We start from the raw sequence: 22,540 nt of genomic DNA on the forward strand, positions 1-22,540 counted from the left end.
AAAGAATACAAGGCATCTTTAGAAGTGAAAAACAGAATAAGCACAATACTAGAAAGACACAAGTGAAACTATTTGCTCTGTCACCGGTGACTCCTGTGACTTTTGGCAGGTCAAGCCACCTCCCTGGGTAGGTATACGTGCTTTGGAAAGGCTGCTGTGAGACAGCTGGAAGTATTTGCTCTGTCACTGGTGACTCCTGTGACTTTTGGCAGGCTAAGCCACCTCCCTGGGTAGGTATATGCTCTTTGGAAAGGCTGCTGTGAGACAGCTCGAGTGCAGCGTGTGCCCCCAGAGGCAGCTGCCAGACCCAGGCAGGCTCATGAGCTGTCCCAGCCCAGAGCCATGCCCCAAAGCACTGTCACCTTGTGAGCTTCTGCTCTGCAGGGGCAAAGGCACATTTCCATCAGGCTCCTTTCCACAGCTTCCACATCTCTAACCCGGAGACAACAGCACCTCTCTGTGTCCATGGAACAGCACAATGACAAATACCTTTAAAGACTGGGGTATTTTCAAATAAAGTGCTAAAGTGAGGCTATATAAGATCCTTATACTATACCTGAGTCAACCTAAGTACATTCAGAGAAAAGCCACCTCCTTCCTCCAGCTAACATATGACAGTAATACAAAGCCTCTGATCACGGCACAGGGCATGGCTAAGTAAATTAGAGTGACAAACCATGCTGAGAAGGGACCATTTATGTGCATCAAACAGTCCTGGATAAAGAAATTTATAGGGAAATGAGACAAACAAAATGTCAAAGCAATCTCCACAGGGCTCAGTTTAGCTACTTTTTAATGTTGTGCTTCTATTTCTCTTCAGTTTTGCATTCTGAAGCTTCTGTGTATGCTTGAGCAGGGAATACTCCCCGTGTGCATTTTGGTTATAAATGATGAGTACTGACTGGACTTTAAATCTTTTCTTTTTCCAGAACTGAAGCGTGAGGCTCCATAAGTGCCCCCAAGTGGCTTCAATTTCTGTCCTCAACAAAAGACATCGAAAGAAATGCAGGAATGCCTGTCCTAGAGAAAAACATGCAGAAGAAAGAGAAAGATACATGTGATAAAGATGAGACAGTAAGTGACAGTTTCCAGGAAAACAGAAAGAAAAAAAGAGGGTGAAAAAAAAAAAAGGTTGAAGATAGATGACTTAACAGCTTTTAGTGTTAGAAATTAATATAAATTAACATAATAAATGTAAACCTAGCTCTCTTCCAGAGCTGATATCTTAATTTCAGGGAACTCTAGTTATCCTGCAGCAGTTTATAGTCACAAACTTTGATCTAACATGAGTGCTTCCCATATCCAAATACATTTTCCTCTCAACAGCCTGTGAATAATTTCAGTAAATGAAATAATATTACCCAACAGCAGATGCATTACTGTACAGCCAAAGATGTCACATAATTATTTCTGAATAGTGAAGAACTATGAAACTATCACATGTGATTCGTTTTCAAGCTGGTTTAAAAGGTGCTGGATCTGTATGCCTGTAAGTAGCCAACCCCTGGGGTTTAAACCTTTTTTGCTAAGCAGAGTCATGAACTGTACAGTAACCTTACCCAGAAAGATAGGGCCAAAGCCAGGTATCAAAAATAAATGCTATTTGGAACATCTGTTTCTATTGAGGAAGAAGCCAATGACAGAAGAGAGATGCCCTGACTAAACATAGCCTGAAATTGTAGAATTACCATTCTTTAATTTCTGAGATCAGGGGTGCATTACAGGCTAAATTGGATTTGTGTTTCCATTAATAACATCTAATCCTGTGACACTTTATTTTTATGAGTATCTGAAATCTTTATTTTCTAGATAGGGAAACATAATGCAGCACTGATTTTCTGTGGATGTCAAAAGGCAGAGCTGGTGTTTGAGCTCAGAAGACACTCACCCCCTGCCTCCTGTCCTGAGCACCTCCTGCACTCTTCCCACCCCTGCATGCACTAGCAAAGGAGCTTGCAGCTAGCTGTGCTCTGAGCAGCAGGCAGGACTAGGGGACTGCTAGACATCCCTTCCAGCTAGAATCATGCCACAGTCCTGTGATAATGAATGTCTATTACATCAAAAGGTAGTAAAAAATTTTAAAAAATCTGAATTTTACCTGCTTTAGGAGGCAAAAATCAAATTAGAAAAGTAAACTCTCTAAAAGTTTATGGTCTACACAAATCACTAATGGACGAGTGCAGTTGTCTGACTGTCTGTCAACTGGGAGACACAAACCATTCCCTGAGGAACCATGCTTAGAGCATCACAGCCTCCTGCTGTTTCCCAGTCTTCCATGGACTACCTCTTTGCTCAATTTTCCCTCTGCCCCCATAAATCCTCTGGCTTTAAAATGACTAATTATACTTCACTTGGTTAATTCTACATTAAAAAACAAATAAAGCTTAATTGTATGGGCAGCATGAGATTGTTTTCTCCCCAGATAGTACTGGTATCCTGCTCCAAACAGGTTAAGGATAAAGCAAGTATAAACAGAAGCATTTTCTTAAGCCTTTTAGGAGGGCTCTAGGCTGGCTGACAGCAGAGGTTTGGTAGGGTAAAAAACAGGTTTGTTGAGCCTTCTGTGTAGTCAGCACTAATAAATAGACAGAGCTGCATGTTTTCTATTTATGCAGTTTTATAACCAGTCACATTACCAATCAGACAACTACTAACCTACAGTTTTACTGATCACAAATTAAATGCACTTCTTTCCTAATGAAATACCTTCTCTTAATGAATTATTTTATTATGCTTTAATGTATCTGAAGATTTCCTGCAGTCTATCTTGGACTGTATGCTTGCATCATGTCTGTTTGCCTTAGGATTTCTAGAATTTTTTACCAAGGAATATGCTCCTGTTTTCCACTAGCTTCCTGGCCTGTTTGAAATCCTTAATGGCCAAAGGACTACAAATAGAACTAGCAGAGAGGTACCACTGCTTCAGTAGTGCATACAACATCCTAAAATTTTTAGGCACTTTATGACCTAATGAAACCCCACTGAAGTCACACAATTTACAGTAATCAGGCATCTCAACTGCTGAAACAGCATAAATGGATTAAAAAGGGGGATACAATATATTGATCAACAACAGAAGGAGAAAAAAAAATGAAAAGGGAAAAGAGGACACTTTGGGAACAAGTAGAATTATTTGCTTATCTCTGTTTGGGTTCAGGTTTTTTTGGTTTGCTGGTTTCGGTGTTTTTTTATGATTAGGCATTGCCAAAGCTCCCAGTCCCACCACTGCAACAGACCTTACACATGTACCTGCAGTGCATGAAACACTTGGTGCCAGAAGAGCAATTTAGAAAGACTAAGGCCATTGTGGAGCAGTTTGGAATTGCAGGAGGTGTGGGGGAATCTTTGCAGCACATCCTCGAGGAAAAAAGGGAAAAGACTACCAACTGGGTAAGCAAATGCAGACAAGAAAAGTAATTGCTGTGTCAATTGCTCTGTCAGATGGTGCTTGTTACAAACTCTTTGTGATATTCTGTATGTGATCTCTGCTTTCTTTCAGTGGGTCAAGCAAAGAGGGGTCACATCAGGTTCTGCCAAAGGGAATGAATATTTCAGACATACTAGGCTAGGATGTCAAAATCCATGTCATTATTATATTTTCAGATCAACAGTTTGTTGTCATAAATGAGGGAATTTATGCACCAGAGGTCCATGCATGCAGGTGTTAGCTTCACCTGTAGGAAGCACCATATCACATCTGTTTTGGATGTAATTTCTTCCTTCCCATTTAATAACAGGATTTAGAGTTTTTATTAAAATGAAAATGCTTTCTGATAGGGCTGTAAAAAGTGCCATGCATATCCCTCTAGCCAAAGCTCTGATCCAGTCAAATTAGTCTGGAATTGAATACTTTAGTACAGGAATTACTCTTTTTGAATTATACTATTGCCATTCATTGTCACACCATACCAAAAGAGTCACTCTGAAGTACTTACTTCGTTGAATATACACACACATGTATACATCTACATATATGGATATCTCATGGAGACCATGAGGAGACCTCAGGCATTACAGAAGTCCAGCTTTTTGCTTCCCAAGACAGGAAAAGTAAATGAGGTGCAGATAAAATAGATTTTATCATTCCACAAAGTCAGAGTTCATCCTGCTGGCATTAACCATGTCAGAATATGACAGCTGCAAACTAGAAACACTGGTTTTGTTTAAATCCTTCCATCACAGCAAGGAAGAGATACACTGAATGGTTTCATGGATTCAGTGAAATCCTGGAGGCTTGCTACTTATGAGCCCTGTTTGCTTGATATTAGTGAATTTTTATTCTCCCTTAACTTTACAGTTGTGTGATCCTCAAGAAAACTCCATCAAATTGCTGCTATAGTCAGAAAAAAAGGCTACAGTACAGGCAGTGCTTTTATTTTAAAAGCAGTGCTTAATTTCTGAACTACTTGTTGCCACAGTTTGAGGGGCCCACTAAATGCCACCCAATGTTGTTTAATTATTCTGGTCAGAGAACTTCATGTTTTTAGTGGCTAAATTAACCATCACTTACTGTTCCTGATAACAAACAGTGTTTCAGGAGACAAGGGTTCATTTAACCATTTATACATCCTTCCTCTGTAATTTGCATGCTGTGTTTTCTGAAATCTCTAAATACTGGTTATTAAAATTAAATAACTGAGTCTTAAGATAAACTAAAAGTGGTTTTATTTGAAATTTAACTCGGCAGGAGTACAGCTCTAGCCTGTTCTCCTGAAGACTCCAGAGACTGTAAAGGGAAGCATCTGTTCTAACAGCATTGAATTATCTCAGAGGAAAACTTTTTCAAGTGATGCATGCATTTGTAATTATTTTTGCATAATTTCATTGTTGTTTATAGTTACTATATGCAAAGCGTGCCTGCTAAACTCAGAAAGACCATTTGATCTTTTTATGAAAGCCTCCATTTTTCCAAATAATGAGTCTTTAGGCTCTGTTCAGACATAAAGGAATACAGTTACCATAAATCTGTGTTTTCAATAAAAATGGTTAAAAATTTAGTATGGGTATCTGTCAAGTTCAAGCATCAGGAATCTGCATTTGTGTCCGTGGACACAGCAGGAACTGTCCACATACCAGTACCTGCAGGATGGAACCATTAGGCTTGGAAAACTCTTTTCTCATTCTGTCTTTCTACAGAACAGTATCCAATGGTTAACAACGGAGCATCTGGGCATCACTGACAAGTATTTGAAGCCCCCTGAGGAAATCCATCACTAGCAAAATTCTGCCCATCTCTTAAATCCATCCCAGTCACTACCCGAGAGTCAGCAGTTAGCACGTTGTACTCAAACTTTTTTGTTGGAGACAGAAGCAAACAACAAAACACCCAAACCACCAGAATGTGGAGCTTATTTACTTTTTAATGGAACACACTGTAAATCACCATTGATTGCAAAACAGGATTATGGAATTGTGGCTGATTCCAGCCGAGCTGAGGTCACAGCGCCCAGAGTGAAAGTGCTCAGCAGCTCCATTCATCAGAGCCCAGGCCTGGCACCAGGAGCACCCAGCACTCTCCCCTCACCCCCAGGCTGCCTTTCCTCACGTTCCTCACAGCTTTAAGATTTCTTGTCCCCTTCCCTTAGGTGTTTAACTACTGGCTGGATGACATGTACCTCAACAACCGCCTGGCTCTTCCAGTGAATTCCAGCCCAGCAATTATCTTTGCTCGACAGTCTTTCAAGGATGTGAATGACCAGCTGAGGTAATGTACCACACCTTTGCAGCTTTTGCTAGATGGAAGGATAGTTTAAATGCACTGGTTTTGCAAAAGGACTATCAACTTTCATTAAAAAATAAGGGCTGTAACTGTTAAATGATGTCCTACTAGGCCTGCTGATTGGGAGCAGTGTTTCTGGGGTTACTCATACTGATATGCAGAAATAAAGGTGTCATGACTATTCCATTTATTGAACCCAAAAAAACTGCCATGGGATTTATAACTTTTTTAAGGAACATTTGAAAAAGCTTTTCATTGTATAGTTCAAGTAAATAATTTTGCAGTGGAAAAAGAATACTAATTCCTGACACATTGTTTCAAGGACATCAATCTTTAACAGGCCATTGCTATGACTTGTAGCCACCCTGCAAACTGAAAAGGCCTTGTAGGCATGAAATTGTCTCTCTCAGCTGCCCAAAAGGGCATCAGCAACACAGAGGATCTAAGAATAAGATGTTAGAAACCATTCCTCCCCAAGAACACTGCTTCCTTCAGGCCTATCCTTCCCAGCCCAGAACTGACCTTTCTCCTTTGAGCTGTTGTGGGCAATTACAGTCATTTAAAAAATGAAAAGGTAAGCAAGTAGCCAAGCACAGAATATGTCTCTCCAGACACCCTTAAAACAGGATTCCATTCTTCAGCCTTTGCCAGAACATTTTCTCCTTTTAAAACAGTAAACCAGATCAAATCTACCTTCACAGAGTGCAATTTTCCTTTTTGCTTTTATCACTCACTAGCTGCTCATTACTGAAAGAATTCACTGCATGTGAATTTATGCTATTATAAATTAGCCAGAATCTTGGAAGCTGATAGGTGTTATTTTAACATTTTGTATAGACAGCCAGTGTATCTTTTTACTTTCCATAGATCTATAAATGCTTCCATTCATTACTGAGTAAATTTATCGTGCACACAGTCTCTGAAAAACCTCCACTTTGCATTTTTCTAATGCACGTGCTTTAACAGGGAAATATTTCCCTCAGAGCTTCCCATTCAGACACAGTGCAAATGGGCAGCGTCAGGAAATAATACACCTGTCTGCAGCTCTGTAGGAAGAATATCTGCTTAGGACAGGAAATGCTCTAATAAATTGGACACCTTATGAGTATTGATATTGAAACCCACGTTAAGGATTCTATTAAATATTCAGCCTCTGCTCCCATTCTCTAAATAAATGCTTTCAGGCTTCCTTCTGTGGTAGTCTGTTTAGCCATTAGAAGGGACCATCTATAAGATTTCATATTTCTCTTGACATGAATTAATTTAGGGTTTGCTTGGGGGTGGGAGACTCTTCTTGCCAAGCTAGAGGACTTTTTCTCCTTATGCTGTGTCATCAATCATTCAGGCTCTCTGTCTCTCAGAAACAGCACAGTGTTGCCAAATGACAAAAAACTGATGTCACTTCTGTCTGCTGCTTGCAGGTTTGCTGCCAATCTCATTTCAGGAGTGCAAGACTATAAAGCTTTACTGGACACGTAAGTAGCTTGGAAGGAGAGCTGCTGCTTGTGTATCTGCAGGGCTTCTGGCTCAAGGGTGCTCTAACATGCCCAAAGTCAGGCTGCATTGCACCTCTCCACCATTTGGAAGGGCTGGGGCACCAGCATGCTTCAGGGCAAGCGCTCCAGCAATTTTTTAATGCACTTTCTGCTTTATTGCTGCAATCTAACAGGCTGGAGAAGGATTCTTTTTGATGCCCAGTACTCATTGCTCTTGCACGTGAAGCGCAGCCCAGCGGGGACACAGAATCTGCCTGGAACACACCAGGAAACCCACAGTCTGCAGTCCCAAAGAGCAGCAGCACTGCAGTTAGACAGCCTGCACCCCTTCCCTGGCAGCAGAAACCTGGCCAGGCTGCTGCTCCCCCTCCTTGCACTCTACAGCCCATTTAGAACATCAGACCTTCCACCCTCTGCTGAAGAAACAACGCCTCCTGCCAGGAGAAAGAAGCCTCACCACAGGCAGGCTAGTTCAGTGGCTAGTAAAAATAAGAAGTTACTTTAGGCCATTGTTGCTTGCTGTATAGAAGCACTGGGGAAATCCGTGACTCAGTCATGTGTGAGGAAGCTTATTGTTGAGCCCCCTATGTAAGGGCTTAACCTCACCTAGTATGTTCCAAGTTTACTACTGAAATCACTGCTCCTCAAAGAACAGAGGGAGCAGAAGGACAAGCCCAGTGGACACCATAACATAGTGGGGAGGCATTTTCCTCTCTGGAAAAAGAAGGGGCCTATGTGATAACACTTTAACCCACATGTATTTGGATAAGTAAGGCAAAGTCCATTCTCAAACAAGAAAGTCCCTATCATCTCTGATCTAAATAAAAGAAAGAGGAAGAAGCTGTTCAGTTTTTCACTTCAGAATTCTGACAGCTCCTCTGAAAGCCTAGAAGAGGTACTTATTTAAGAACACGTGCTTGTGTCCAAGATACACCACACAACTGCATCCACCAGCACTGGCATGCTGTGAAGAACTATTGCATACTAATGTAGTTCATTGCCTCTTTATACAACAGCATCTGAGATGAGATAAAGAAACCCCATTGCTCAAACAAAGGATAATTTAAGTTCTTATAATTTTGACCTCACTACACTAGATCCAAAGACTCTTGTGATCAGATTTACTTGCTTTAAATCAATAATAATTTAAATCCTCCCTACTGTGTCCTCATATTGTTATTACTGTTTTCCTGTCACTCCTCCTGTATAATTGTGAGGGCACCATAATTGTAATATTTTCCATTCCTTATTGCTGGGGAAGGACTTCTGCTTGCTTCTCTTGGATCATCCCACATGCAGATGCACATTCCACACTCCAGCCCAAAGCCAGGCATTTTAGCTTTAACTGTGCAGACAGTCCATGCAGTTGCTGGGTCTAACTATTTCAAACAAAGCCTAACACATGAGTTATAAGATCTTACACAGACATCTCCTAAATCAGTACGAGATTTTCTGGTGCCAGCAGGCAGGATGAGTAACCCCTTTCTTAACTGCTATAATTACAGATTGTCTTCTCTACATCTACTGTGCTATCCCACTGTTTTCAGTCATCATAGATGCTTTTTAAAACTTTGTTAGATATAAACAGATTTCTGCAGTATGCAAAATGTGGGAAGAGAACACTAACAACCCTGTTCTGCTGATAAGGAACAGAAAAACTAATAAGCACCTGTACAAGGAATTAACTGATACAGAGTTTAAGAGCCAGAACTAAAGTTGATATCCTTGGTTTAGAACTGCAGCAGTCCTAAAGAGACAGTTAACCAAGCTAAACCAGCATAAAATGTTACCCCTTATCAGCTGTATGACAGTAACCCTCCTGATGTGCTGCTTTGCCCCCACCCCTTCCCTGGCAGGCTGGAAGCTTGGTCTTCTTTTGCTGAGGGAAAAAACCTCTGCACTACAAGATCTTCCTCCTGTAGTCTCTGCAGCCTCTCCTGGGAGAGAGCACCATTATTTCCTGCTGCACTGTCAGTGGGATATTTTATAATCCATAATCATAATTGTGATATTTTTCTTTTTTTTTTTTTTCCTGGCCACTAAAGAAGCCTTTTAGGAAGTGTTATTTTCACATTCTTTCCAATAAAAAGAGAGTAAGTTCTCAGCACCCTGCCCCATAGGTATAAGAATTAGCACATGATCGAGGCTCTCTGGAAAAGAGAAATTCCCTCTGTATTGTCCAGTTGCTCCAGTTCATCAGGCAAGGCCCTCTCACACACTCTGTAGCCACAACTGTTTTGCAGTGAACTTCATCAGTACTTTTTTTCAAGGTACTGTGTCTTTTCCAGCTGTTCTGCTGACTTCCACCCTGGCAAGTTTCTGGGGTCCCCATTCACGCAGGCTTCCCACGCACACTGCAGAGCTGCTTGTGACCTGCTATTCTTTCCATTTCCACCAGATGATAATGCAATTGCTTAATGAATATGCATGAAGCTGCCAGGAATGATGTATTTAACTTTGGTATGGGAATTCATCTATTTCCCTTATACTGTAATCTCATTTTATTATTCAATTTGTGTTATACCTGATCTAATTGTAACAGAACAAAGGACAGATTAGATTTCTTTTCCTTTCTCTGTCTCTCTCCCTCCCCCCTTTTCCTCTGGCTTTGTTTTTCTCCTTCTCTCTCTCCAGCCATGCTTTACCTGTTGATTTTGCTCGTGGACAGCTGTCTGGTCATCCTCTCTGTATGAAGCAATACTATGGACTCTTTTCTTCCTATCGTCTTCCAGGACATACCAAAGACACCCTCGTGGCCCAGAAAAGCAGTGTAATGCCAGAACCAGAGCACATCATTGTTGCTTGTAACAATCAGGTAAATGAATGGGGTTTTTTTATACCTTTCTATATTTCTTAGTCTGCTTAAATTCACTCCAGAAAACCTAATCTAATCACTGTTCAGAAACACAATTAACATGCTATGTATGAGCTCACTTCGTACCAAGCACTTGCTGTCAATAATTCCAAAAGATGCTTCTGCAGCATTTTTTTTTGCACTTAGCCCACGTTATGTTCCAAGTACAACGAGGCAGACAGGAGGAATGTGGCAGAATTCATTCGCTTTCTCAGTCAAACAAAAATGTTTGTTAAACAGAAGTGAAACCACAAGAAAAAAAACCAAATTCTTATTAGAGTGCATTTGCTGGAAATGCTCTTCTTTTGACAGTCAAATATTGGCATACACTGCATGGCTTATATACCACCATCCTGTGCAGGGGGGCCCAAGCTCTGCCTGAAGAAGGCAGAAATACTGAAGCATGAGAGTGAGTCTGCTCCAACCACTAAATGCTGTTGAGCAGCAGAGTTTAGTGGCTGGACTGAGCACCTTGTAGCCCCCTTTGACTATTTGGAGTACTGGAGCTGTGCCTGCAGGCCACCTTGCAACGAGGGGGTACATCCCAGTGATTTCCTTCTCTAGGAAATCCTATTCTTCAACTCAATAGGATGTTCTCTAGATTCTCTGTTATTTTTAAACAAATAATACTATGGAAATTATTCGTATACTTCTTGATTTCCAAATAATACTATGGAAATTATTCCTATACTTCTTGATTTCATCTCTGCAGGTGTTTTTAAGCTTGTTCAAATCATGTATGCTTTATCTGAGCCCGACACACAAACTCAAAAGAAGTCCCCTATCACAACTGGCATCACACTGGTGTCCAAACACAGGAGGAGGGAGCACTGGGGCAGTCCCCAGTGGTTTTGTGCTCTGTTGCCTGCAGGCCTAGATCTCCAGGCAAGACTTCAGCATCTCAACACCTACCCAGGCAAAAGAAAAGCGTTGGAGCAGTAAAGGTCCAACCCATCTGTGACCGTTCTGATTTCTGTCATTTTTTTTTCCCAGTTTTTTGTTTTGGATGTGGTCATTAATTTCCGTCGTCTCAGTGAGGGAGATCTTTTCACTCAGTTACGAAAGATAGCCAAGATGGCAGAGAATGAAGAGGAGATGCTGCCTCCAATTGGCCTGCTGACAACAGATGGAAGAACAGAGTGGGCAGAGGCCAGGACGATCCTTATGAAAGGTTAGCAGCAGCAATCCCAGCTTTCTCCTCTTCACCATCTTCCTCCTCACCATCATTGCCTTTCTTTGCTGGGAGTGAACATCACAGCAAATATATGTGCAACCTCACTGCTTAATTTTCCTAGCAGGAGGAAACTCCATGCCTGTCAGTGTTCAGATGTGTGGTACCAGAGGAGCAGAGGATGTGGTTGGGTGCTTTGGCTGTGTATGTTTAGGTGTTTTAGCTCTCACTCCATTCTCTGTTTTTCATCACATAAATTACATTACATCTTATTTTATGACTTGTCTCTTTCTTCACATCTGTTTTGTACCAATAGGAATGATATATCCTCCTAGCTTTTGGCAACTATTAGACATCTTTCATCTCATCTAACAAAGGCAAGTTAAAACACCTATTGAATCTAGCTGTGTGCTCTTTCTAGTGATTGGAGAAAACCACAAAGTACCAGGGCTGATTCATCCAAATCTTAAGTATCTAAAAGAGGTCACACCAGTGACTATCTGGGAATAAGTCTCTCTCTCTTCCAACAACAGGCAGCATTTAGCCATCTTGGAGTCTGGACTCAAATGCCTGACTTTGAAACAGAGGAAAACAAAGGGTGGGATGAGTCACCTCTGCCACTTCACACATACACTAAATGATGGAAACACCATCTTTTTGCCATTGTCGATGACTTAGGTATTCACTTTTCCCTCCTGAAATAAATGTAAACTTATATTTTTATCTCCATGTGGTGGTTTAACTTCAGCCAGCAGTTAAGCACCACACAGCTGAGTGCTCACTCCTCACACAGCAATACTACAGAAACTTTTGCTCTTTTACCAACACCCAGGAATATACAAGAGTTGCCAGTTGTCCCAAAATACGTTTGTCTTCCCAAGGAAGGTCTTACCTTTTCTTATTCAAGTTTGTCCATGCTTATAATAACTTTATATTAATACATACAGACGTTCATGCCACGCTTTTAAGTAAAACAGTGAGTACCTTGAGATCTGCAGCAACATCATCTTAAAGAAAAAAAGACAAACCAACAAATCTAGCAGAAACATCTCCATAGTGTTTTTGGATTGCCTGGCACTTGCCAAAATATTAGTTATAATGAGGAAGCAAACCAACTCAGTTATGCAGCTGAGAACAACAGATTCTGCACTAGCAAATATTACAGCACCATGATGTAAACCTTCTCTCATCTAAGCAGGAATCCCATCCTAGACCACTCATAGTAGCACAGCTCCTCTATGTAGTGTAGTGCATTGCTGCACACGTGGATACGGGTTTAGTAACATCCCTTTTTTTCTTTTCTGTCTGTGGTGAATTGTTTGTGCAACAGTAACTAACAGAGGAAAAGAAAAACCTCCAGTGAAGCAGTGTTCTGCCAGTGACCAGGCCCAACAAGAATGATACAGCCAGCAGAAAGAGAAACCAATATACAGATTGCATTGTAATCAGAAACATCATGATGTGAATGATCGCTGGGGGTACAAACAGATCAATCAGCTGGGACATAAACAACACCACCCCCAACGATCCCACAAAGGACACGACTGGGCCCACACCGGGGGGTACAAACAGAGACCCGAGGCTGCCCACAGCTGGCATGGGAAACAGCCAGAGCAGCAGCTGAACACAGCAGAGAAAGGTGCCCACAGGGCGACTCTCACCCGACCCGCCCGCGTTCACAAAGGTCTGAACAGCCTGGGGCCCAGCTCCAGGAGAGTCAGGAGGTCTGCCCTGAACCAGGCAGCTCTGGGGAGTGCACTCCACAGACAGACACTCCTGACTCCCTGCCAGTGCTCCCAGCTTTTATCCCCCAGCAGAGCCCTGACCTTTGTCAGCTCCCTGCGGGACCCCTGGGGCTCATTTCCCTTCTGGCTCTCCCTGCAGGGCCGGCCGCACCCTGGGGGGAAGCTCTAAGGCAAACTCACCCCTCTGGATGAAGGGCTGTGGGGATCACCCAGATGGCAACCTGAACTCGGGGCTCGGGGTTCAGACCCCAGCATTTCAAGCAGTGCAGGGTGGAAGGGATCACAACTGTTCTGCACTGGGCAGAGAAACAGGATGCTACAGGACAGATGCATACAGCACGTTGCAGAGGTTATGAAGGAGATGTACACGTGGGCCTGTGTAGACATATAAGTAGAGGATAGGTCTTCTAGTTGAGAAAATTTCAAAGAAATTGTCATAAACCCAAGCCATCACTGATTTATAAACCCATTCAGTATTTTACCAGCATTCAGGCTGCAGAATGAACTCTCCTAAGTACAGGAAGCAAATTCTTACTGCTATAGGAGCCTCTGTCCCATACATGCTGGATCTGAATTTGATTCAGAACTCTTCTCATATTTTCCTTCTAAAAATAAACCCCCAAAACGCTACTAACCAAAAGATGACTGGCCAATTCAATGCAATTGTGTGCCTTAGAAAGAAAGAAGAACAAGAAATGTCTGGCAGGCCTTTAGGCTTCTTCTCATGCTTCTGCTCTGCTTCAGCTCTTTCTGGGAATATTTATTTTCCATCCCAAGTCACGGTTCATGAGTTCTTGAACAGCTCATTGCCTGCTTCACATGGTAATTTTTTCAGTGTTTGATCAGCTTTCTGGACATATCTCTTTCTTTCTATCAGGGCATCTTTCCCCTACTTTTCTATTTCTAGCAGAGCTTAATTTTATTCACTTTAATACCTAGGCTCAAGATACCCTGAAGCCATATGTCAGAATAAGGGCTTCATATCTGTCAAAGACATGGGCAGCAGCCACCATGAAATATATACATATAAACCTATCAGACAACATAAAGCAGAACACTGAGCAAGCTGTGAGCTGTCTGTAAATCGCTGTCCAAACATTTTTTCCTTGAAGGTGCCTGTCCACAAACACCAGCAGCTGATGTATATAGGCCAGCTTCCATTCACAAGGATCTTTTTCTGCTCTTTTTGACCACACAGCATCTGGAGAATGAACCTGGATCCTGGATGGAACAAGTATTTTGGTTTCTTTTCTAGGTCCTCACTAATCTATATTACTCATTTTGGCAAGGTACATTTTTTCCTGCTTTGGAAAGTGCTATTCTTTCAGTGGATCAAGCTAGTTTTCATATTTCCAGCTATTAAAAACATGCACATTTTGAAATGGCTCCATATTTCAAATGCAAATCAGAATTGTTTAATTTTTTTTCATTCTTTCAGCTAAATTCTCCTGAATTAAGCACAGATTTGCTGAATTTAGCCCAGACTTGTAAGAAGTTTTGATCCATCTGAATTCATATCTTTCATCAATTCTGACACAAAAGCATTTTCTCCAATGTCTTACAAAAACAGTAGATGAAAGTTGATCTGTTAAGAAGGAATTTTAAGCTGATGTTTGAAAGCCCTTTTTCTTTTTTCTTACCAACCATTTAACAGCACTTAAAGATTTTTATGCTTTTGAGTGAAACAAGTTCTTGTTATAGGTTCCCACCTTTATCCATTCAATTAAGAGCTGTATTAAGTGCTCACAGTTAATATCTGTTGTGCCTCAAACTGGTCCTTTTGCTTGAAGCAAACAAATCTTTACCTTCATAATATTTCTGAGTTAAAGAAACAGAGAAGAGAAAAAAAAAAGAGATAAAAGAAAAAAAAAGAGATAAAAGAAAAAAAAAGAGATAAAAGGAAAAAAAAAGAGATAAAAGGGAAAAAAAAAGAGATAAAAGGAAAAAAAAAGAGATAAAAGGAAAAAAAAAGAGATAAAAGAAAAAAAAAAGAGATAAAAGGAAAAAAAAAGAGATAAAAGGAAAAAAACCCACACAAATACACCATAAATAAGGAGGAAAGTGCTGAGGACAATATAAAAATAGCCTGTGTAGTCCACCTGTAGAAGCAAGAGTGACAGGATAGGGAAGAGAAACAGAGAGGCACAAAAAGCACATTCCATTCAGCAGTACACTAGTGATAGGAGGGAAGTGGAATGTGGCAGCCCCTGGTTTTGGCAACACCTCAACCTCACAACCTCCTCCCTGAACGCTTCCTCACGTGAGGTAGGCAGGATACCCAGCCAGGGCTTACCTCTCTGAAGAAATGACCAGGGACAGGAGAGAGAAGAGGGGTTTAGTACAAGAGCACAAAACCAGCATGGCCCCTTGCTGTTCCTTGTCCAGAAAAGGGGTTTTGTGGGAGAACAGCACAAAGTCAGTGTCAGCCCTGCTGATCCAGACCAGAATAATGCAGCACCGCAGCAAGACCACGAGCTCTGAAATTCTCTACTTTCCACCTTTCCTCTCTATAACTGTTGTATATAAACCAAGTAATCATTGCTGGCTTTAAGAGTAAAATAGATCTACTTTGTAATATAATTACTTCAGGAAATGAAAGGCAGAAAAAGAAAGTGGGTCTTATTGAATCATATGAAAGATACACAGAGAGATTGCAAAAGTTGACGCATGAATTAGTGCCTGGGTGCAATGCTGCCTTACACTGAGATGTTCTACTGCTGAGAGAGCTCTGCAGATGCCAGCTCACTGCAGAGTCAAGGCCAGATCTTCAGCACTCTCCAAGGCAGCAGGGTTTCCCTGCCAGTCCTGCACTACAGGTGAAAGGTGGTGAACATTTGACTCCTTTACCCCCAGACTCTACCAACCGTGACTCCCTGGACATGATCGAGCGGTGCATCTGCCTGGTGTGCCTGGACAGCCCGAGTGGAGTGGAACTCAGTGACACAAAGATGGCACTGCAGCTGCTGCACGGTGGAGGCTACCATAAAAATGGGGCCAATCGTTGGTATGACAAACCTATGCAGGTAAAAAACCTTACAGTACTATCATATTATTTGCACAAGGCAAGGGACGCCAGTTGCCCTCATGGTAGGGACCACTTAGTGAGAGAAGGAGGGGAAGGTGATGTCAGCATCTGCCAAGGCAGGGATGGTGTGAGCAGCACTGTTCCTGCAAGGCAAGGGAAACAGTCTTGGTGGCAGTGGGGCTTTCTGCAATACAGGTGTGCTTTCACCTGCCCTGAAGTTGCCCTGTGCACTTGAGGAGGTAGACAGATACACAGACCTGCAGGTAGGTAGATGTGATAAAAACCCAAAGCAGTACACATTCAATCAAATGAAATAAAAATGCTGGACTAGCATCCCAGGGGAAAAAAAAAAAAAAGCACAACAGCTTTCTCTGTTTTCTCTTCTCACACATTTTCCTCATGTCCTGGAAATACTACTGCTAATAATTTAGCCTATGTTTAAGTTAGTATTCTCACTTAGCAGACTGTTTACTGATTTAATGACATCCTTGTTGAGATTCTACTGGAAGTATTGATTTCTCCAGTCTGCTTCCCAATTAGAATTTCATTGTCATATTTGAAAGTGTCACACGATCATCTTCACATTTTGCAGTAGAACCAGCATGAAGCAATGTATTAATCTCCAACTGTCAACAACATTGACACCTCATGAAAAATTGAAAAAAACCCTGACTAATACATTGCTTGCACAATACCTGTTGCTCTGGCCACATCTAAGAACAACAATGTGAAAAGAGAAACCACTAAACTAATTTCACTGGCACTGACTTCCCCCCAGTGCTAATACATCTCTGTAGTCACGCCTGATTTATGTCACTGCAAATGACATTATTAGCAGACTCTAGTGCTGTGCTTTTAAGGAACAAATAATTTGTCTTTAGTTAGAAGCCTTTCTCATTTGCAGGACCACTAATTGAGATGCTTCAAGCAGATGAGAATAAACAAGATTTTTGTTTACTAGCAGAAGGTAGCAGGAAGAAAATAAATTTGCTTGTGGGAGAGCTTCACCTGCCCAGACGTATTCAGGCCAGCAGTAGGTTAAAGGTGAAGAGAAATTCTTAGGGAAAAAAGATCCCATTTTCTTTCGTGCAAATGCTGATTATGTAGGAAGCCATTTTCACAGCAGGACTTGTTCTTCCTCTCCATATTCTTTTCCAGCTTAGCAGTAAGGCATCAGAAAAGATCCAGGCACACTTTTTTGCATCAGTTTTTACTCCGTGAAAACCTCACAGGAAGCAGGAAGGCAGGTTGTGTATGTGTGGTACAAATGTGCCGAGTGAGCTGAGTGGGAGAAGTCCAGTCAAAGACACTTCTAAAGAAGTGGACAAAAAAGTCCAGCAAAAGCATAATAAATAATAAGCATAATTCATAATAAAATGTGATCCTAAGGGAATTCCCAGATACAGCAGTTGCATTGCCCCCAAATGTGGAAGGAGAACCCTGGCCTGTCTTTCCAGTGACAAGTTTTCTATACCATAGAGCATGTCCTAAATCAAATTTCTGGACTCCAAGGGGAATGCTAAAATTTACAGTCTCACAGGACTCAGTTCAAAATAGCAGCATGGAAGGGATCCAGTGTAACACCACTGACAGGACAAGAGAGTCTCACCCAGTAAATCTGTAAGTCAAGAAAGTTCGTGATGTGAGCAACAAGAAAACCACAGGAGAAAAAACACCTCTTGCTAGGTTGCCATCATGGGTAACTTATCCAGAACATGACTTACTGACAATGTCTCTTCCATTTGTTCTTTTCTTTGCTCAGTTTGTGGTAGGAAGAGACGGGATCTGTGGCACTGTGTGTGAACATTCCCCTTTCGATGGCATCGTACTGGTGCAGTGCACTGAACATTTGCTCAAGCACATGTGAGTCCCTGCTCAGCACAACCATGCAACTGTTGGAAACCAGTAATTTACCTGCTAAAAATAGCAGTGTTTAACAAATAGAATATTCCTTTGAATTTAATGATTTTTCTCTCACATACTAACAGGAAAGAAAGCTCCAAGAAATTAGTTCGAGCTGATTCAGTGAGCGAGCTTCCTGCTCCACGGAGATTAAGATGGAAATGTTCCCCTGAAATTCAGACACATTTGGCATCAGCAGCAGAAAAACTCCAAAGGTAGAACAAATACCTAGTTTTTCTCAGCAATGACTGCCAGCTGGGAAGTACCCAGCACATTGTGTGAAAGCATGGGTTTCCTCTGAGAGGGCTCACCCTGCTCTGCTGATCCTCATCTGCCCAAGCTGGCCATACCCACCACCTCTTGGCAGGATGGCACCCTTATGGGCTGGAGCTACTTCACTGTTTGCAGGGATTGCATTACCATGGTTTTCCTTCTGTATAAATACTAGGAAAGCTGAAGACCACTGGGGAAAAAAAGATCTGAGTTCTACTTGCACAGGATGCAAACAGTGCAGGGTCTCTGCTTCTGTGCATGCATTTTGGGGGTTTGATCTGACTAGAGCCAAGGCAATGAGGATACATATTTGGGACAGTAGATTACAACTGGTTTGAATAAACAGTTTGAATTCAGGAATGTAATTTGTTAACATCCTTGTTGCTCCTGCAAATGTTAGTCCTGACTGTTTTTCCAGACTGTAAAAGATTTGCATGATCATTGGGGGTAGGGAAGGCAAGGAGAATTTTTGTTTTGTTCTCCCCAAATTATTTAATCTCAACATTCAGGCTTGGATGTCTCTGTAAAGAATTACCACACTGGCTGCATGATCAGCTGTATTTATGTCCAGTGTGATTGCACTTGATGAGACTTCAAAGTGTCTAGAAGCATACATTAGACTGAAAACATGCAGGATGCAGAATAATTTCTTTTTGTTTTTAAATAAAGGTAGTAGCCCTCTAAATTGAAACTTGCAAGGAGGTTACAGCCTCCATAAAGTTTTAAATCCACCCATTTCTCACACTGGTAAATCTCACAGAAATTTTGAGAAGAAAGGAAGCCCTGGTTTAGGCTTCAGGAGTAGGAACTCTATAGAGTTTTGGAAAAAAAGGTGTTTTACCCAAATGGAGAGAATGACCTGAATGCCACAGCTTATTTTAGGGCTGCAGGTAGCAAGCCCAGTCTAGAGCTTCAGTGAGTAAGTTACTGACCAGGAAATTACTGACCAAATTCCAGGACTGTCTGCAGAGCAGGAGCCTGCTCACCTCCAGGTGGGTGCAGGCAGGGAATGATCTCTGGGTTTTACTTGCAGTCAGAAATGGAAGGTGAGGTTCTTGCATCTCCCCTCCCTGTAACTGCCTCTGGTCTTTTTCCAGGATAGTAACAAACCTGGACTTCATTGCCTACAAGTTTGAGCACTATGGAAAGGAATTTATTAAGAAACAAAAGATAAGTCCAGATGCCTACATTCAGGTAGCACTTCAGCTGGCATTTTACAGGTAAGGTTAATTTTAATAATAGTGACAAGGTGGCACAAGAGGAGTTTCATAAATTTTTTTGTCCAGTGTTCATTTTTTCCAAAGAAAGAACGAACGCCTCCCAGATGGAAATGAGTGATCTTGCCTCATGACTGTAGGTCAGACAAGACAAAAATTGCCACCCAGTTCTGAGACAGAGTTCTCCTTTTCTTCACTCCCTTCCCCTCTGCTTCCTCTCCCTTGCCATCCCTGTGTCCTTCACGTGCCATTCCCACCCAGTACCCTCCCCACAGCTGCCCTGTACGTAGAGAAGAGGGTGAGGGGATGTGGCAGGGAGTGGCAGACAACCCTGCAACCCACAGCAGGAGAAGCAGCTAGGGAGTCCAGGTCCCCAGGGCAGAAACACTGTCTTGCCACTGTGGGTAGCTTGGGAGGAATCATGGCAGGAACCCATAGCTCACCACGGATTCATTCTCCAAACCACAGGGTGAAGAGCATTCACAGGGAAAAATACCACAGCAGCACATAGAATCCTAGAATCCTTTAGGTTGGAAGGGACCTCCAAGATCATCAAGTCCAACCCTTGAGCCATTAGGGCTCTAAAGTCCTCTGCTCAAACAGATCAGAATCTGTCAGGGTTGGAAGGGACCACAAGGATCCCCCAGTTTCAACCCCTCTGCCATGAGCAGGGACACCTCCCACTAGATCAGGCTGCCCAGAGCCTCATCCAGCCTGGCCTTAAAGACCCCCAGATGAGAGTTCCTACACAAGATGGTGATGACTGCTGCTTCCTTCTCCATGCACATCCCAGGACTGGATAATATCCTCTCATTTCCATGGGATTATCAAAGTTAAAAGCTCCTTTCTTCATTGTCAGAACAGTTACCACTCCAGGCTAGGGAGAGTTGCCTGGTTTCCTGCAGAACAGCCTGCCACACAAATAGTTCTGTACAATGTCAAATTAAATCCTGAAACAGCCTATACCTGGTCAAAACCAGAGGTGCCTAGCACATTTTTCATCCTACATTAACACCTGTTAAACATCCATTTTGCATATTCCATTAATTAAACTCCAACAATGACCTGGTCCAAGACTTTCATCCAGATCCTGGCCCTGCCATACATCCCATGTGTGCCACAAAACCCTTAGAGGACAGCTCTGTTCTGAGCACAGTATCTATATATTGGGACCTAAATAGTAGCTATATATCTGGACATAAATTAACCAAGTCTTCACACACTGTTCTGTTTGCTATGTGGGTTTTCACACCAGCTCACCATCTTAAATAGCACCCTTTTCCCCTTTTATTTTTCTCTTTTTCATTCACACACAGAGTGCTTTTTTTTCTTTTTTTAAATGAAACATATTTCAAGCCAATAAGTAAATGATTAATTACACAATTATTCTATGGTGCAGTACAAATAAAACATTCCTTGAGGTCTTTCAGTAAATTTTAGTTTTACAAGCCTTGTTTTTACACAGCAAGTCATTTTTTACTGGCAAAGCATAACTAAAATGTATACAGCTCTATGCAGCGCCTCATATTAGAAAGGAGTGAGCATCCATCTTTTTTAAGTTTCTCAGAGAATTCTATCAACATTAAGATGAATACTATGCAAAAAAAAAATAAAAAAGGCTGTAACAATAAAACTTACCAAGCCTGTATTTCTTTTAATCTTTATGGCTCCTTGAAAATAATTATTCTTTGTTTTATTTCATTCTCTCAGATGTCACAGGAGGCTGGTCCCTACCTATGAAAGTGCTTCCATACGCCGCTTTGATGAGGGCAGAGTTGACAATATTAGGTCTGCCACCTCAGAAGCATTTGCTTTTGCAAAAGCAATGACTGATGTCAAGACAGGTCTATCGGTACGTTGGTCTGGCTCCCTCCACTTTCTTGGGCAAAATGCTAAGCCAATAATGCACTCCTGATCTCAGGCTCTCACTTTTAAACTGTTAAACGAGACTGGAAAGGCACAGGGCAGGGCAGCAAGCCTCACAGGACTTTGCTTTTTGTGCAAACCAACCCCTAACCTAATAAAAATTACCTTATTTAACCACCCAGAAGGTTCAGAGGTGCCTAAACATTATAATTATAATATGACATGACATTATAAGGAACAAAACATGTGATTTGAGATCATTCACAAGACAGTACTAAGCCTATCATCAGGGCCAAATTCTGCTCCCTGGAGAGATCTAGGTTGAATGTGCAAAATTCCACATCATTATCTTGCCACACAAGGGGGATTGTTTGGCAGACCCCCTGCAGCAGATAGCCATGCTGCACATTGTGATGGATCAAGGGATACAACTCACATGCTTTGATTTCTGGGTAAGGTAGATATTTTCTGGCTAAGGTAGACATTTTCTGGCTAAGGTAGATACTTTCTGGCTAAGGTAGATACTTTCTGGCTAAGGTAGATACTTTCTGGCTAAGGTAGACCTTTTCTGGCTGTTCTTCTTGGTTTTAAAGGTATGTTGCTATCAAATAGAGTTGGTTTTATAGGATCCTCAAGGGGGCTGAACCTTTACGATGAAAAAACTTCATCAAGGTAATAAACCAACTCTCCAAACTGCCCTGGCAGCATCCTGCAAAACCAAAAATTAAATGGCCTTGCTTTGAGACACCACCATCTGTTTGCCAGAAGCCTGAGTACTGTACATAGTAGACGGTGACACAAAGAGGTGCAGCTGAGAGAGCTGAGACTGTAGCTGCACAAACAGCTTTGTGCACTGTCCTGCCTGCCATCCCTAGAGAGCCTCCTTCAGTGCCTCTCTGTGTGCTGCTTCCACCCACTGCACTTAGCTGCCCTACAGGGAATTTCCAGGTGGCTGTTCAGATGCAAAAGGCTGCCACGAAATAGATGATATTGCATTGCAACTCCACTTCAGTGGCCACAGCCCACATGGCTCCTCTTTAGAAGCTAGCACAGCATTGCTAGAAGCATTGCTGGGCTGCAGATGAGTGAAATGTTGCAAACCAAGCTCTAATGGCCCAGAGGAGGAGGAAAATTTGCCCAGAGAAGCACCCTGTTCCTTCAATCGCTTTAAAGCTACCGTGCCCATGAGTCACTCAGCTCATGATGAGCAAGACTCAAACAAGTTCCATGTTAAACTGGTAACCCAAATGAAACCTGAAGTAATTCCCTACA

General features: G+C 42.0%; 1 protein-coding gene across 1 annotated transcript in view; it reads left to right on the forward strand.

The window, feature by feature from the left end:
• Positions 1–1,011: 1,011 nt before the first annotated feature.
• The window catches only part of CHAT (choline O-acetyltransferase), a 29,526-nt gene continuing 7,997 nt past the window's right edge, over positions 1,012–22,540 (forward strand). The window contains exons 1-11 of the mRNA XM_008947536.1: positions 1,012–1,074; positions 3,199–3,390; positions 5,586–5,704; positions 7,141–7,194; positions 9,850–10,030; positions 11,063–11,240; positions 15,839–16,008; positions 17,773–17,873; positions 17,999–18,127; positions 19,283–19,405; positions 21,113–21,254. Coding sequence (XP_008945784.1) covers positions 1,012–1,074; positions 3,199–3,390; positions 5,586–5,704; positions 7,141–7,194; positions 9,850–10,030; positions 11,063–11,240; positions 15,839–16,008; positions 17,773–17,873; positions 17,999–18,127; positions 19,283–19,405; positions 21,113–21,254 — 1,452 coding nt within the window. The remainder of the gene's footprint in view (positions 1,075–3,198; positions 3,391–5,585; positions 5,705–7,140; positions 7,195–9,849; positions 10,031–11,062; positions 11,241–15,838; positions 16,009–17,772; positions 17,874–17,998; positions 18,128–19,282; positions 19,406–21,112; positions 21,255–22,540) is intronic.

Source organism: Merops nubicus, unplaced genomic scaffold (genome assembly GCF_000691845.1).
Source record: "Merops nubicus isolate BGI_N331 unplaced genomic scaffold, ASM69184v1 scaffold1529, whole genome shotgun sequence".
NCBI classification, from domain to species: Eukaryota; Metazoa; Chordata; class Aves; order Coraciiformes; family Meropidae; genus Merops; species Merops nubicus.